Genomic DNA, 19,082 nt, shown 5'->3' on the forward strand with positions numbered 1-19,082 from the left:
GCTCTGTTGTATAATACTATGCAGTGTCTTTTATGTGGTCATTTTGTCATACCAAAAGTACTTTTTCAATTTGTTTACCAAACACATGTTAAAGTGTACTTTAGAAATATAGTTATCAAATAACAAACAACTTTTTATAAAATTTCTACTTCTCAAAACTCTATTTTCAAAAACTCTACTGGCAACAGCTCTCCCAAACGGAGTTTAAGTCTATGGCGGCATTAGGAATAATCGCAGCCGAAGACTCTGTTTAACAAGATATCAACATGTCTAAAGCATAGCAGCGAGTCAGAAGTGTCATATAGTGTTCAGATGCTCGGAAACGGGATGCATTACCTCTCCTTGATTTCACAGGCCGATCTCCAATTAACTAAACAAGCTAATCCGCTATTAGATGTGATCTTGACCAAATATTGTAGCCAGCTTGGCTGCTACAAGTCAAAGCATGAAAGAAGCCATCTCTATAACTTGGATCTGACATTGTCTAGACTTGGCCACGAAATTTCAGGTAGCTGTAGGCCATGCTTTGCAGAAGCTGGCTAGTTTGCACAACTTACAAATATTCTCCAAGAATCAAGGTTAGGGTCTGTGCAATTGTGGTCAGGATGCATGCCACTGTTGATAGAATTTTCAGGATATTGAAGAATGTTTGTATTAGCATTATTTTTGGTTTTAGCAATTGCTCTTTGAAACAAGTACAGTGGGTGAAGATCGAAAATTATCATTATGGTGGTTACCGCATGCCTTAGTAAGGGTGGGGTGCGATTGTGCTTTTTGGGGGTTGGGCTGACTTGTGGTGGCATGCGTCACGGAGCCACCATTGAAAGAAAAATAGGTATTTTCGAAGGAATCAAAAACAACTTGAACTGTTAGCATGAAGGGGAACCTAATTTTCTGGACATTGATCACTCTATTCTTTGTAAATTTTAGCTTTTTTATTTTTATTTTTTCATTTAATTAACCATCCTGGAAAAAATATTATAAGTCGAAAATATAGAGATGATTGGCGAGTGATTGGGGATATTAATTATCTTCAAACCTCGTTTAACTGTGTGTTATGTTTACTTAACTGTGTGCCAAGATGACTTAACTGTATGCTAGACTATATTAATTATGCCAGGGTGATTTAACTGTGTGCCAGGATGACTTAACTGTGTATCAGGTTATATTAACTGTACTTCAAGTTGACTTAACTATGTACCAGATTGACTTAACTGGTGCCAGGTTATATTAACTATATTCTAAGCTTACTTAACCGTGGTACTAAGCTAAATTCGAACATGGACGACGAGAACGCATCACATTTGAATATAAAGTCTGATAAACTTTTCAATATCAGACTGGTACCACAAAATATTCGAGCATGCTAGTGGAATAGTTAACTCCATATTTACTTCAATAACATCAATGTACTTACAAGTACATGGTAAACAGAAACTTAAAATGTGTACTTGTTGAGATGTGAGTTAGCATAACATATTATGGACAAAATCTATGTAATTCTCATCTGAAAATTTAGTAATTGTTTAACTAATTTGATCACCTAGCTAGAGAGATTTTTACAAAGCCAATGCAATTTTTTTAAGCACAGTCCAGCGATATAAGACAAGAACATCTGTAGACAGCACATCCACAACAAACAGATTTATGATCCGTGAAGGTATGGATGGTCGTGGCTTGCTCCATCTTGAACTTATAATGCGAAGCACATGACTAGGAGAAAATTAAAAGATGGATTTCAGATCTTCATATATTATAAATAATTTCTATATTATTTAGTCGACGGCCTCATTATAAGTTCTTCTGTTGTCGCCAAGCTTCGGGCATCGTCCTCATTTCATATGACGTATGACTCTACTTGCGAAGGTCTTCTTTTATTTTTAGGCCTGTCTAGACGTGTCTTTGTAACAAAGGATAAAATATGAATCTCATCTGAAGCACTCTAGGGCTCCTCGATATTAGTAATTGGATTAATAGCTTCGGCATATGTTGTTTTTTGTACAATTCAGCTTGGAAATAAATTATCAGTGAAGTGGTACAACGATCTATCGACCTTCAAAATGTATGCACATTAATGCTTATATGGCATACGGAAGATTTGCCACTCGCCACAAGAGTAGGTGCAATTTCTGGAGGTCAACTTTGCCAGGAGTAGTTTGTATCCTTTACATCATATATCATTATGTTTGACGTAAATACAGATAATCTCCGCCTATCTTCTGCATTTTTATGCAAGACTTTCTCAGGATCGAAACATAGATGGGTTTGAATACTGTAAGCTCGATTACGTCGTTAATGCATCAATTGCATTATTTGAAGCATGATGTGGTCAACCATTTGAGGCACGGGCAGATGCCAAGGCCTCCATGATCCAACTATTAAAATATTCTATCATGTTAGATGCCAATAATACCCCAACACAGACATAAAAATACTGCATTTGCCCAGTGCTCTAGGTTAGCATGCCAGGAGACAGGTTCTTGTCCCTAGGGCTTCTGATGTAAGCTTGCTAATTAGCTTCTGGAAAACATTCAACCTTGAGTATGGGCAGTAGCATTTAGTAAATCAAGCATCCTCTTTCTCTTAGTTGCACGATAATGGACAGCACCTGCATTGATAATTATCCAAAAGCATTTCTAGGGCCGTCAAAAAATTAGTTATTAAACTTCTAGGTTGAAATTTCAAAAAATGATGTTGGCAAACCTGATTCTTGAAGTTGTCTTTCACGTGACGAATACAATATAAGTGGTAACTACTAGAAATGTACTTTGGCACTGATTTAATAACTTTTTGATGTCTATCTGTCATAAATCATGAACTGCCGACTATGATAGTTACTGCAAGTATGAATTGCTTTTTTCCAAAATTCGACAAAATCATTCCTAATTGTCATCAGACTTTGTATCGACCACAGCACAAGCTCTGGAAAACTTATCATCATTAGCATCTTGGAAGTCGCGCCAAGTAGTACACCCTTCGTCCCTTATACTTTATAAATATTCCATCCATAAAAATTAGCGGTCTCCATCCTTTTATGAAACTCATTATTGAAGCATGAAATGAAATAAATAGGCGTGTGGATCGACCTTGACTTGTTTCATACTCCGCTATGCTACCAGGGTTGGTCTAAAGAATGGCATCACAATACCAGCGTATCCAGTCATAGATAGTGATCTATGACCATAAAGCTCCTTTATAGCTACCTCCTTTATATGCCAAGCTAGATGATATGGCAATTTAACACTATATTCTCAATGAAATATCCTTTACGATATCACCTCGACTTATATAACGGACATAATCTTGAAGTTTTTCTTTAACAATGCTCGAAACCCCAATGTTTCGTAGCTTTAGGATGAGACCGAACTTTCAACCCTCCTCTGCATGTATGTTTACTATTTAATTTTTTAATTGAAAACCTTTCATGATTCCCAAGTCTAGAGGCATGAATATGCCATTCACATTCTTCATATGCACATTTCTACGGTCACTCGTTGACGATCATTCTTTACAAACAAAAAATCTATACAATTTGCGATGTAGAAGTTGCGAATTATGTCACAAAGAGTTTCTATATTCTTGAACTCCTAACCAAGATCCTCTATAGAGATTTTTCAATCATCCAAAAAATTTCTTTGACTAAGTTCCTCTTCAATTGCGGCTCTCATTTCTTCAACAACTCGACCGAAATTACTTGATATGTCAAAAAGGTAAAATGTGAGGAGCTACTATTTGAATCATTTTTGCAGCTCCATCTACACTCAACATTCTAGGATGGGCCAGTATCCCTACAATAATTTATAGAAAAATTCAGCACATTGACTATTAATTTTGCGCTTAAGTTGCATAAACTAAGAAGTTATATATGCAATACAACACTAATTAAGACTAAGAATACCATAACAAAAAGGAATACAAATATCTTGTGCATTACCTCATATCGATTACCATATCAATAGCTTCGGTCAAGCATAGAGAATGACTAACAACTGTTTCGATCACCAGCATATTTAAGGTTGACGTGTATTTGCTGTATATTTTGAACATCTTTATCACTCATAAGTGTAACAAACATCTGAACTTGTTCGGGAACATAAATTTTACTTCAACCATTGTAGCCAGATAGATTCTCTATGTTTCCACTATTTCGTTGCAAATTCGATCGAGACTTGTGTCCTCAGATATGGAAATAATATGAGCTTCACTACTATAACAACCAATGGCCATGAAACTGGGGTTATCTGTGTTCTATGAAGCTATGACAACTGAAAAATGAGGAAGGGATGAAGAGATACTGGCAAAATGCTATTTCAACAATTGCTATGAAGAAAATGATGACCTAGAGTAGGGAGGATTATTTTTATGGATCTTTTTTACATATTAATAGACTAAGAATTGAGATTGTTTTTAGTTAATATTTTGTAGAGAGATACAACTAAATGAAAAAGAAAAGATTTGGCAAACAGAGAAGAACAGAATTTGCCCACTTCAATTGTTGAAGTAAGTTTCCATAAAAACCGCTATTGACCATTAATTCTGTTCTTTGAATCGCAATCGGCCATGATATCGGGGATCTGGCAATCCACATTTCAACTTGGGGAAGAATACATCAGAAGCGAATTCAATTGTCGAAATAAGTTTTCATAAAAACTGCTATTGGATCGGAAATTTTTTGAATCGCAATCAGCCAGGGATTTCGAAATCTCGGCCAATCCGAATTTCAGCCATTTTGGTTGGGTCGTGGGGGCATCTTTGGAATTTTAATATATGGAAATCACTAATAGGGGATCAGGAATTAGGATTAGGAGTATTTGTAGACCGAAAATGGGCAATTCTGGCCAATAAGGATTTTTTGTTATACATAGTCATTAGGAGGATAGGGAATTAATTTCCACTATTTCCTCAGCATGGAGGATTAAAATTGCATTGATAATATGGAAACTTCCGATGCGTGAAAGGCCAAAATTTTTTAGCTTGCTATGTTGCCACAACAAGATCCTCACTCATAGACGATTTAGCAAAGAACATGATACAAGGCCCGCCTTAGACAAAAAAAATGGAAAAGAAAAAAGAAAGGATACCAGGCCCGTATGCATGTCTGTTATGTGGAAACTCAGCCGGAATCAGTTGATCTTATATTAGTCTCCTGCCAATTGTCATCGACGATCTAGGGAAATATATTTTGCTGCATGTAAGCACCATCGCCTGCCTTCCAGCCATAACCTTTGGTGTGATTGGAGGCAATCTCTCTCGAAGAACTATGCAAACAACAGCCATTGATTTCCAGCTAGTTATTTTCTGCTGGAAACTGTGAAAGGAACAATAGAGTCTTCCAAGTTTCATGAATTTTATATTTTCAATTTTCTAAAGATTTTTATTCATCATATATATATATATATATATATATAATGTTGAGACACAATATATGGAAAATTTGAAAAAAATAAAAAAATATAGGTAGTTTCAATAAAAATAACTTATCGGATCATAACGTGAACAAAAAAAATGATACACACTGTCCATGTGCCCTAAGAAGACCTTGGCGATCGCTAATCTTGAAGTAAATGAGAAAGAGCTAGAGCTGGAGGATGAACAAGAACTATAATTGTCTTTGATGAAGATAAGGCTTGATTATTCTTTTTTGTCCTCAAACTAATGCTCCCTATCCCTAAAGAAGAAGCATCGATATTGCAAGAGGAACTATACTGCAACAACAAACTGATTAATATTTTTGCAGACAGTGATAGCAGCGAAAGCTTGGGTTTCACAAGAATTGTTTGACAGCTAGGCGCCTTAAAACTGTCAAAATTATGAACCCGCTATGAAGTGGCATGGGTTGCGACCGAAAGCCACGCGTGCCTGATTAATTTTCTTGAGGGAAAAGGACAGTGAAGACAAGCATGTTTTGATTTTCTACCATTGAATTTGTGCCATCTTCTACTTCGAATGACTGTAGCTGCTTTGAGCCATAATGTCATGTACAGGGGACATGGACCATTATGTCATGTACAGGGGAACGCCTTGAATGTTCAAAGGACTACTCTCATGTTGAGGCTATTCAAAGGAGAAGAAAGCTACCAAGCCATCCTAGCACATTTATCAGGAGCCATATTTTCAAGCTGAGGAGGATTGACTTTCATATCTAGACATTGACTTTGCTATTTTTTCGGTCTTTTTTTTCATTTTTGATCTTTTTTAAATATTTTATTTTTATGTAAAATAATATGGAGATAGATGAAGTCCTATAATAGAATTAGAGCTAGCTGGGTAAAATAGAGAGATGCATCTAAAATATTATATAATAGGTATATACTTTAGAGACTTAAAGAAAAATATATAAAGTAAGAGTAAAGCTAGTGTTATTGTATGATGTTTCAATGCTGAGTATAGAAAAAGTACATAAAACAAATTTAGTATATCAAAAATGAGAATAAAGATAAAATAATAGAAAATTAATTGAGATGGTATGGGCATATACACTATAGATCTGATGATCTTTTGTAAGGTACTTTATTTTGTATTAAAAGTTTGTAAAAAAAAAATCTAAATTAATATGGAGGAAGATCGTAGGAAAAGATATAATAAAACTTAGAACAACATTAGAATTATGATCATCCATAGGTACGAGTACTTGACGAATAAGAATTCATAAATTGACAAGAAATAGTTGGAAAAAGACGGGATGATTATAATTATTATTATGAATTCTCTGTTTTTAATTATTGATTCAATCTAAAAATAAAAATATTTCAAGAACAAATATTAGATCAATGCTATAGTTTGTATCATGAGATCATGTTAAGGGGAAATTTCCCTCATTTCTTTTTAATTTTCAATCTTCCTTTAAAAAAATAATTAAGGAGGAAGGAATGATGTTTTATCTTAATACATGGCAATTTTCAGTGGATTTGGAAAAAATAGAACTCCTATGCTTCCCACTTAGTGCCTTTCTACAGTATTGATTGAAAATTATTATAGAATTCATGAATTTGACCGTCTATTTAAGCATTAATTATGTGTAGAGTTTTCTTTTCTTTTCCTGCAGTCTAAAAGTTAGGATCTGGATTAGGTTTGATAGGCTCTTAGAAATACAGAAGGGCCAAAAGGCTTGAGTCCTATATAATTTTTAGACCAATCTTATAGAAGTATCTTGTTCGGCACCAATCTTGTTTGGTACCAATTAGCAGACACAAGTGCTAGTCTACATACCATTCAGTATTGATTTGTATCAAATGGTTCGAATTGTTTCTATCCAATTTGGTCGGGAGCCGAATAGTGAACCCAAATTTCCTAGTGGCACCTCAATGCATCGGTAACTTATCCTTATGTCCCTCTACAGCCATCTATCCATGTAGGTTCAGATTGCATCTATCAGGCAAAAAAATGATTAATCTTCTTTTCGCGATGTGCGCCGTTGGGATAGCCGTTATAAGATCCATAAAAGAGAGCACAAAGTGCTTTTGGACCAGTGTAAGATATGATTCAACGGTTGATGTCATGAAATTCTTTAGTGCGAAGGATACAACCGAACCCTATCCATACGGTTTTCATCACAATCCAGTGCCTTAAACGTGAGACCCGTAAATTGTTTCGGCCCTGCGACCAACTCATATTTCTGGTCTCTCTCCCCAAAGCAAATTAGGCCAAAAAAATAAAAACGAAAAAAATCTAGCCGTTTTACCAAAAAAAGAAAAGCGAAAAAAATCTAGCCGTTACTCCAGTTATAAACTTGTCGGAGAGCAGTAGATTAGGAGGGGAATCTGGTACAAACACTCTCTCACCACTCATTCTCGGTCGCAACGTCGAATCCACTCGCCACCAAACAACAAACCAAAGTCGTCAAGCCCACAATCTCTTCCGGCTCCCATGGCCAACTACTTTCCCACCATAACCAAAGCCACAACCTCTCCTCCCCTCCACTCTCCCTCCCTCCCTCCCTCCTACCGGCGTCATGGTGCCCTCCTCTCCCTACTTCTCCCTGGCAAGATACACTAGAGTAGGAGCTGCTGCTGCTGCTGCTTTCCGGCTTCACAACCCACTTCTCCCACCTCCCAACTCACTCCTCTCCTCTTCTTTCCTATAAGAACACCTTCCCTTTAACTCCGCTCAATAAAATCAACCCTCCAAAACCTCTCTTCCATCGCCTCCACCTTCCTTCAGCCACTCTTTCCTCGTTCGCCAGCGCCGATGACGAGCCGAAGGCCGACGCCGGTGCCCAATCAGAGGAGAAGTCGCAAGCAGGGGAGCTGGAGCTGCCCGAGATGGCCAAGGCCTTCCACATCTCGTCCCGGACGGCCTCCGCCGTCTGCATCCTCATCGTCTTCGCCGCGCTTGCCTTGCCCCTCGCCATGCGGTCCCTGGCGCAGGGGGCGGGCCTGAAGACGAAGGCGCTGTCGTACGTGACGCTCCTCTTGGGGTTCTACATGGCCTGGAACATTGGAGCTAATGACGTCGCCAATGCCATGGGGACGTCGGTGGGATCGGGGGCGCTCACGCTGCGGCAGGCTGTGCTGATCGCCGCCGTGCTCGAGTTCTCGGGGGCCTTCCTCATGGGGGACCCATGTCACCAGCACGATGCAGAAGGGAATTCTGGTCGCTTCGGTGTTCCAGGGAAAGGATTCCATGCTCTTTGCCGGGTTGCTCTCTTCTCTTGCAGCAGCTGGTACCTGGGTTGCAGGTCTAATTCCTTCACATACAGTCTCCTAGCATTCCTAAATTTGGAGTTTTTGAAGTATAGGCTCATGTTCATCTTGCTGTTGCTCTTTTGATCATGCCACATAGATGATTGTCCTAATGTCTACTTGTTAAAACCACTAGCAATGTGATGTGAGGAGCGGCTTATTGTTTTTAGTTTTATAATGGGGTAGCTGAGAACTGGATGACTCAGGGGTTGCCATTAGAAACAAGGGGAATTCAACCATAATATCTGTTTCAAAAACCTTTTGGTGCTTAGCTTCAATTATGTTTGTCAGATATTTATTTGTAATCTTGCATAAATCTGATATATTATGTAGCTTGGATACCAGTCCTATCAAGAATCCGTATGGACTAAAGTTTTGTTGTTTTAGAGGATTGAATGGCAGAAATTTCTTACAAGAAGCCTAATTATCAGCTAATGCATGTAGTATGTGAATTCAATTAGCTCTGTCAATGGTTTGTATGTTCTGAAGTTTTGATGGAAAAGAAAGACTGTTATGGATAGTAGTATAACTTAGCAACGCATGTGAGACCAGTTTAACTTAATGTGATCTACATGCCTCAAACTTTTCTTCACTCTGGAACAAACTTTTCTTCACTCTTCCAGGAAGATATATACCCTTAAACAAGGCCCTCTCTTTAATTTGATTTAAATTCCAAGGATGCAGAGCATATTTTTCATTAAATTTTCTGACATTCTTAATTGCAGTATGGAGTTGGAGAGGCATAGAGTACAATACCCCTTATTCTATGCAATAACTGTATTCAAGTTTGTTCTAGGTATATTATCGAATCTAGAAAATGTTAATTGTAATCATTCAACCATCATATTTTACTGATTATATCCATCTTATTTTGCTTAAAATTTATTCATTTTGATGTTTCCTTTGTAATCAAGTTTAATTCCTTGGTGAATTCTTCCTCACCATTGTGAATGAGAAATTTTGTTTCAGAGGAGTTTAGTCAACTTGTACTGTGTCAATGCACTCTATCTTTGAAATTAAGCATTGGATTCTTAGAGGTGATGAGAGATCAAGATGCATGACTTTACTTGGAATTTGTTTTTTTTTTTCTTTTCATATTTTTGTATAGTTTCCAAGTTCTACTATTTCCTCTGCAGATAAATAACGTTATACAAATAAAAGGCTAAAATACAGTTACTGGATATTCAATTCTTAAACTGATCTAATTAATCTAATTAAGCATGTTTAATTAATCTTAAGCTTGTCTAGTTCTATGGTTTGCTTGACATAGCCAAGCACAGGACCGGGACATTTTCAATTTTGAACATTAATGATTGAAGTTGAAGTTGAGATCGTATGACAAATTGTAGTGTTAAACAATTAATAAATGGCGCATATTACTCTAAATTCTTAATAAAAGTCCTTTCAAGTGCAGTAGCTTGTGGCGGACAAGTAGAATAATTCTCATTCTCCGCATCATGAATGTTGAAATTTTGTTTTGTTATCTAACATCAAACTTGAAAAGCACTTGTAAACTTTCATAAAGCAATTTATTCTATGTAATAAGAAGAATGTTCAACAAGTGAAAGCCACAGCATGCATCGTCAGATGTTCATTCTTGATTTTTTTCTTACAGATATATTTCAGGTGTTATGGATATTCACTAAATTCTTCTAAAACCATCATGTAGATTATTAAAGAAACCATGATGTGGATCATTTCTTATAAGAGTTTTTTGATGTTGAACAAATAAATGTTATGCTGCACTATCCATACTCTATAATGACTTCCTTCTTCTATTTTATATAACATAAAACCTTTGCTTATACTGGCTAGCAGAATCATGCATACACAACTTGTACTTGATAGATTTTCTCATCACATATTATCATATTGATACTATAAATAACAATTTCGTAAGTTTTGTTCTTGTAAAGAAACTATAAATTCTTTGTAAACCACTACTCTTTGTCAAGAAAAACTTAGAAATATGAATTTCATTTTTTGCATTTACTGTTGGTATTTATTTGGTGAATATGTTTTTGTACATAATACTTGTCTTATATGAGAGTGTTAAATGCAAGGAGCTAGAGCTTATGGTTGGTATATAACTTGGGTTATGCCCTCATTGCTAGATTTAAAAGATTACTACTTTACATGATACAAAGCAATTTGCACTTCGACATAAAAAAAAGAAAAAAAAAGGCAAATCAATGGATTTGCATCCTGATCTTTGTGATAAATTCTTGACTTAAGGAGATTCATGAATAATCTCTACCTGCCGTTTTCCAACATCATATTTGACAATCTTGACAATCTGTTTACAGTTTCATCTGATTTCAGCATCAACTGTCACTTGAGGCAAGCTAGATATCAAAGGTGGGTCAACTAAACCATTCCATAATCTACCAATCAATATGGCGTTGTTGTGTTCATCAAGGATCATATTCATGCCATATGATCACCAAACTTCTCCTAAATCTGATGTTTCCAAACTAGTGAACAGCATGAGAATTTTAACAAATTTCTTGTCTTTCCTTCTTTAAGAACCTTAAAGTCAGGAATGTGGAAAGGCTGTCTAAGTCTTGTTTTATTGTTTTTACTCCTTGTTGCAATCTATTTCAATCAATTAAAAATCCAAATCTTCCTAAAACTCAGTCCAAGTCCTCCTTTTTCTTTTCTTTTGGTTGTTTTGCTCAAAAAATTGCTGAACATTTTCTTTTGTCTCTTCCTTCTATATTTCATTTTCATCTAGAGTTTTATATTACAAAACTGCACCTCTTAGAACTGTTTACTTGTCCGAACCATTCTAATTTGGATCTCTTGCCTTCTGCTATACCTTTTTACTTTTACATGCTTTTCAAGCCTTACTTTATGGTGATTTTTGTTTTCCTCTACAATTTTATTTGAACTAGTGTACTTCTTTTGTTTCTCTTATCTTTTAGTTTATTCAAACTAGGCATAGTATCTTGGCTAGTTAGGAACATCAATTTTCTTAATCACGTCACATCCACCTTATTGCAAATTCCATATTTTAGGTTTTTGATAACCTGCAGCTATATTAGATTAGTTTTGATGATTATTATGATTAATTTTGGCTTACAATCTCCAACTTTATAATATTATTACCTGTTACAATCTCCAATTTGTGCTTGTTCAATTTGTTTGAATCTAGCTGACACTCGAACCAGGGGGAATGCCGAGTTAAAGGTAAGGAGGTAGCACAAGTGGAACACACTTCTCCCACAAGGAATCCACCAAGGGAGTAAGAGCAAAAGACAAACAAGATGAACTCCAAGGCAAAGGCTAAATTCTCGCTCAAAATATCAAAAATTCTTCACCATACATCCTTTCACTGTTACATACGTGGTTATATAGATGCATGATGAACTTACATATCCTAATCCATTAATGCTAACAAATCTCTAAAGGACAAATAGAATAAATTCTTCTATTAAAATGTAAGGAGGTAGCACAAGTGGAACTAGATAAACACACTTCTCCCATGAGGGAATCTACCAAGGGCATAAGAGCAAATAACAAACACGGTGAACTCCAAAGCAAAGGCTAAATTCTCAATCAAATTATCAAATTCTTCACTATACATCCATTCTCTATTACATACATGGTATTATAGATACATGATGAACTTACATATGATAATGCATTAATGTTGACAACTCTATAACGGACAAATAGAATAAATACTTCTATCAACTCTAAAAGAAGCTATGCATGAATTGTATTTAATAAAACCTATAAACTTTAAAAGACATCTGCATGTATGAGCACACAAGTAAAGCCTATAACTAGCAACATTTAATAACCAATAAATACTTGATTAGACTTTGACTTTGAATAAACTATAGGCTACTCCAACATGGCTGATTTAAAATATGCTGACTCGACTTGATTGGCTCAGCTGCATCATTGCATGGCAACTCGTCCTCGAGTTTGAAGCTTTATGTATAAGCCTATAAATGTCTTTCATTGTGTTGTCCTCAATCTTTTCTTTTTGCATCTTCCCTTCTATATAATTTTTCTTGGTTCAAACAAAAGTTGAGTAATCACACACAATGATCACAATTCCTTTCTTCACGAATAAGGATCTTAATATTCTTTGAATAAGTAAAGGGAAAGCAAGACCATCTACTAAATATGCTGTCTCTTTTTGATCAGAATCTTTAAGGAATCAAATTGTAAATTCACATGTGATCAATCTTAGATTTATTTTCGCAGATGTCTATGTGACTGACCATCTTGATTAAGAGCCAACTCTTCATTCAGTACTCTTAAAAAACATTGGAATTAAGGCTTGGATATCATTTTCATCAAGCTCGTCAACCTTATCAACTATGATGGGCATATCTTTGCGAAGAGTTGAATCATTACAATGATAGTTTAACATGCATCATAAAGATTTTTATGCTGATAAGCATCATAGATAGGACACGAATCAAAATGTATATTTTGTGAAACTTTGAGTCTGAATATTGTAGAAAATATTACCCTCCCTTTTATCATGATATGGAAAAGCCTCTTCACTCAATGCCATTTCGCTTTCATGCTAAAAGTGGGTGACCTTATCCTCACATCCTGGAGGCTTATAGAAAGTAAGATGCTTTTGAAGGTGTGATATGCTATTGAAGATCTCTCACTTGTCTTCTCTTGTGTTTATGAATCTTTAAATATTTTGTTTCCAAGTTTTATTCTCTTTCCTTTTTTTTTAGTTTATATATTCTGGTTAAGCTTTTCAGTTGATCCAATCAAGGAGAAAGAAGCAATTTTCTCAGCAAGGTATACAATCTTGGTACTAGGCCCTGTATCGGTGTCACACTATCACTGTGTTGATATAGTACGATACAAGGCCCTCCATGCTATGTACTAGTACCGAACTGGTACGGAATGCCTTGTACTATCTGGTTCGGTACGGTATAACGAGGCTTGTTCCTTAGTCTACTCCACTCGAATCTCTCAAAAAAAATTAGGAAAAAGTAGAAAATATGGTGAAGAAGGGTTTGGGTCTCCTTTTCTTTCATTAATGAATAACAAACTGAATACATAACCTCTATTTATATAAGTGAAGTCCATCCTTGCACAATTTGAATTAGATTTCTCTTCTAGCTCAAACAAGACAACAAGAGGTAGATCTCAACTTCTACATCGAGTTTGCCTCAGCTACTCGACTTAATTCTTTCCAGATTGGAAGATACACCCAATCAAGGTATTTTCTGAAAAGAAAAGTTTCATTTTGATTTGCTCGTTTGAGGTACAAATAAGGAATTTGGTCCCAATCGCTTAATAGACTGCATCCTTAAGAAAGGTGCCATATCATAGAGCTGAAAAAGTTACTCAATTTTAGAAAAAAAAAGAAGATCACATCAATATGATATTGTACGACCAAGTTATGGCCTTCGGAAGTTTGGCACATGATTCGGCTTCCCTATATGGTGGATATTGCTTTTGGACCTTGCCCAGTCCTCCCTATAGTGACCAAAGTGGTTCATATCAAGCCTGATGATCCTCCAGATCATTGGTTCAATAAGCCAATTGGTTAGTGCAAAGCTAAGCCTATCAATTGTGCATTGTATCCTAAAGATAGGATTTTTGGTAGCCAACCTGAGTCTGTGGTATGGAGGAATTTACTCTGTAAGACAACACTTTGATTAGCATGCCTTTCCCATAGCATTTTAATTCATCTTTTTCTCTTTCATACTTCCCTCTATTTTCTTTTTATTTCTTCCACCAATTTCTGACAGCACCAACTAGAGCTGAGCACGAAATTATTTTCTTTAAATCACTATTTTGTTCTATCTTTTGTTCTCTACTTATTTCATTTTGTCATCAAATTAATTTATGGATAGTCCACATCTTCTCAAAAAGTGAAAAGGTAATGAAAAGATAAGGATATCTGAACCTCCTTGCTAAGATGGATTAAGTACACTGTAAATTGTAGATGCAAGATGTCCAAGACAATCATAGGATATTTAAGAATGTGATTTTAGCTTCTGAGCAGAAAAAAATAGTTGAAAAGCATGAAGAAGAACCATGTTTAATTCTGACAATAGTGCATTGAAGATGGATTATACCTCATGCGTTGTTTCTTCAAAAGAACAATTACTTTAATCCTTAACTCTAAGAAAAAAAAAGAAGAGAGAAAGGATAAAGAAAAAACTTCAATCCATTGTTTATCTAGTAAGAATATTCACAGTAGCTGCTCCTCGATTGCACAAACTTGTAGAAAAATAATAGGATCAAGCCCAAACTGAGAACTATAGATAATAGATTTGCTTTACCTGGTTACTGCAGTCCTACTCTTACACCAAATAATGTAATAGCCTTGATGCTCAGGTAATAAAAAAATACAGAAATAAAGTAAGGAAAAGGGAGAGAAAGAAAAGATCCTTCTCTGAGAGCTGGGAACAGTACCTAAAGGCATAATAGATGAAGAGAAAAGGAATTTCAAAAAGAAATCATCCAAAAATCAAAGAATATTCAGCTATCTACATTTGATTCCTCATAAAGACTTGATATATGATTTTCTATAGAGAACACAAGCAAAGTAAAAGCCAATATAATTATCTAATGATTATAAGAATTTTGGAAGCCCCAAATTGCCATCCAGTAATCCTAGCTAGGCTTTATCTCCAAACCCTGAGAGTGGCTCTGATTCAAAAATCTTCGGAAATAAGACAAAAAATAACTTTATGCCCAAATCTTGTACTAGGAGTAAAATTTTGGTTCTGGTACTTTAGGTCTTTAACTACTCTTCCATGAAATCATTATAACTTACAAGAACTGGTTAACATTATTCTTGAGTTGTTGGAGATTTTTTTGGATGTTTGATTAATTGGCACTATCCTTAACTTCAAGCTCTTACAACCTGACTACAATAAAACTCACTTCCACCTGTGCAGTTTCACTGCTACTTGTGTGTTTGCAATGACTTGCTCTTAGCCACAGAGACTGCAGATAAAGTAATGCATACATTTTAATAAGAGAGGATCACACTTTAAATATACTGATGATTTACCATAGAGGCTGCATTGACATAACAAGTATTCAACAAAGTGATCAAGCCCAAGTCCCCTCAAGTTTGTCACCGACTTCCACATATGGGTATTCTACAACAATTCACTTTTCATAGTGACTAGACCATAATAACTGGTAGGCTTTTCTGCAAACAAGCTTATCACCAAAGGATTTAATTCTGGTATTTGTGTAATTAGACCTGGTTGGTGACTGTATACCATTCTAATGTAAGTGCGAAGTATATGGAATAAATGCAAATTAGCCAGTTTGTAAATCTAAGAAATGAAAAAATTATGAGTGACAAATTATAAACAGATGTTTGAAGATCATCAAAATACCAGCTTTAACTAGAAAAGGTCTTAATAGTTCATCTTGATAAATATATGTTTCTAGAAATTTATTGATTTTTCTGAAGATCCGGGCTTTTTATTCTTAACCAGAAATCAAAGGTTTTAAACCTCATGTGATATGTCCACCAATTCTTTTTTCATTATTTTACACCTAAAAATAAATTCCTAGTTGATCCATTGAATTTGATTGGAAGGGCAAGAACTTAAGCCCTGTTTATATTTTCTGCAACTCTCTGGGAACTTATAAATATTTGATAGGAGTAAAATTATAGAGATGTATATCCATTTCGTGTTGCTTTGATTGTACTATGTTTAAACTGCTTTAGAAAGTAATGATGAAAATTTCTAACAAGCCTTATTTTACTAATTCTTTTCATGGTTCCATGCTAGATTCACGAATCAATGCCTATACTTTTGTCATCATCTGTATCTGTAAACTAATTAATTGGTTTTCCTCATTCAGGTAGCTTCTTTTTATGGCTGGCCTGTTTCCACTACACATTGTATAGTAGGAGCCATGGTTGGCTTTGGACTAGTCTATGGAGGAATTGGGGCAGTTTTCTGGAGTTCATTGGCCAGGGTAACTTCATCTTGGGTCATCTCTCCAATCATGGGAGCAGCGGTCTCATTTGTTGTCTACAAATGCATACGTAGGGTATGTTTTCACTTCTATAAGGAGTTACACCATCAACAAGCCTTAGACCATCTACAAAAACATAATGACGATCACCTTTATGCACAATTTACTGAAAATATTACTTAAAACTTTCTTTAGTTTTTATTACCTTGTTTTTCTTTAGTTTGTGTACAGTGCTCCGAACCCAGGGCAGGCTGCAGCTGCTGCTGCACCAATTGCTGTATTTTTGGGTGTTACAGGAATCTCCTTCGCTGCTTTTCCCCTTAGCAAGGTCTTTCCAATTGCACTAGCTCAGGCTTTAGCCTGTGGGACTGCTGGTGCGGTTGTTGTTACCAGAGTCATACGAAAACAGCTCGGCCACCTCCTCACTTCTGAAGCAGAAAAACCAGCACCAATTGACAAGCCACATTCTCGAAATATGGGACTTCTGTCTGATATTGCAGGCCCTACAGGAGCTCAGTTAGAGATTGTATATGGTGTCTTTGGTTACATGCAGGTCTTGTCAGCTTGTTTCATGTCGTTCGCCCATGGAGGCAATGATGTCTCTAATGCAATTGGGCCATTGGCAGCTGCAATATCTATTCTCCATGGTAGTGCAAGTGGCACGGAAATAGTCATTCCCACTGATGTTCTTGCTTGGGGTGGATTTGGAATTGTCGCAGGGCTTATGGTGTGGGGATATAGAGTTATAGCAACCATTGGGAAGAAAATAACTGAGCTTACCCCAACTAGAGGATTTGCTGCTGAATTTGCAGCCGCCTCCGTGGTTCTCGTGGCTTCGAAGCTTGGCCTACCAATTTCTGCAACCCATACTCTTGTTGGTGCAGTAATGGGCGTAGGCTTTGCTCGGGGACTCAAAAGCGTAAGAACAGAGACTGTGCGTGAAATCGTTGCTTCTTGGGTGGTCACCATTCCAGTTGGTGCAGTTTTATCTGTTTTCTACACATTGATCTTAACCAAGCTATTGGCTAATGCAATATGAAATCAGAGACAACGTGAGTTTTTTATGTTTAATTTGATTGATAAGGAAAGAAATGATCATTTCTTCTCATATTGAGTTAATTCATTGAAAAGATGGTGTCATTTACATCAGAGCAAGACTAGAGGAAAAGGTAAGAAGCAAAGGAGGTCTATCGCTAGCTGATGAGTAGCTCATTATCAGAGAACATGTGGTCGTATCAGTTCTGCAACAACAACAGCTCTTCAGTGGCAGAAGTATGCTCTTTTTCATATCATTCCATTCCTTCTGCAATGTGGTGTTAATTTTTATCTTTCTTTACAGTGGACAGATACTCATGTAGAGATATATTGGTTATCATCATGTGTCCTCTTATTTCGTTCTCCGGATAATTCTGATTTGGAAGAGTGTGATAGTGTTTAACAAATTATTGCCTTAATCAAGTTCTAGAATTTGGCTTGGTCTGAAACAAATGGTGACAAATTTGCCTACTAACCCACCAACTGGCGTTAAACCAACGGATACCTTGTTTTCCTTCCTATGTTCTCCCCTTCTCTCCATCTTCTTGTTTTGTAAGCCAATGAAACGACCATGTTGGAAATTGGGCTTTAGGATGCCTGCCCATGATGGGGTGACGCAACTAGGCCCAAAGAAGATAAGGGAGATTTGAAAGAGGGATGGAACCGTTGGCTTGGTTTCCAGTGGTTCCCCTCCCATTCAAATTGATAGGGAGTAAACTCCCCCTCAGAGTTAACTCCCCCTCAAAGGGATCAACTACTCTCTCTCACTTATGGCAGTATCTTGTTTCCTCTTTCTTTGTTCTTTCTACAGAAAAACCCGCACCAGCTCAGGCTTCTTCTTTCCAAGTCGGAGAAGTCAGCCAACTCATTCAAACTCGGATGGCAAGGCTCGACTTTCCTCGATTCGGTGGAGAGGATCCAGCGTGGTGGTTGTACAGGGCAGAACAGTGCTTCCTCTCCCAGCAAACCTCCAACACTCAGAAGGTCCTGCTTGCTTCTTTCAATCTTGAAGGGAAAGCCCTCCGGTGGTTTAGGATGGTGGAGAAGGCAGGAGCCATCAACAACTGGTAGAATTTTTCCAAGGGACTTCTTTCTCGCTTCGGCATCAATCAGTATGAAGATCCCACCGCCTTGCTGTGTAAACTCCAACAAACCTCATATGTCGAGCAATATCAGGCCCGATTCGAAGAGCTCTACAACCGTGTTGATGGTCTCAACGAAGCCTTCATGGTGAGCTGTTTCGTGGGCAGATTACGGGAGGATATCCATATGGATGTCATGATGCTAGAACCACAAATGCTGTCACGAGCCATCAGCCTCGCCCGGATGCAGGAGGTGAAGATTAACTCCCATAAGAAGCCACTCCAATCATATCAAGGAAGGTCGATCTTTAACTCTTCTCCTAAACCTTCCACTCTCATTATT

At 36.7% G+C, this 19,082-nt stretch overlaps 1 protein-coding gene across 1 annotated transcript; it reads left to right on the forward strand.

Moving 5' to 3' along the window:
• The first annotated feature begins 1,280 nt into the window (after window positions 1-1,280).
• LOC103721227 (inorganic phosphate transporter 2-1, chloroplastic) lies at window positions 1,281-18,076 on the forward strand. Its single transcript, XM_039133999.1, is given in 6 exon segments — window positions 1,281-1,343; window positions 8,001-8,552; window positions 8,554-8,670; window positions 11,865-11,870; window positions 16,506-16,697; window positions 16,843-18,076. Coding segments are annotated over 6 exon segments (1,749 nt in total). The 3' UTR covers window positions 17,662-18,076.
• The last annotated feature ends 1,006 nt before the right edge of the window (window positions 18,077-19,082 follow it).

The sequence above is a fragment of the Phoenix dactylifera genome, chromosome 14, assembly GCF_009389715.1.
Source record: "Phoenix dactylifera cultivar Barhee BC4 chromosome 14, palm_55x_up_171113_PBpolish2nd_filt_p, whole genome shotgun sequence".
Taxonomy (NCBI): domain Eukaryota; kingdom Viridiplantae; phylum Streptophyta; class Magnoliopsida; order Arecales; family Arecaceae; genus Phoenix; species Phoenix dactylifera.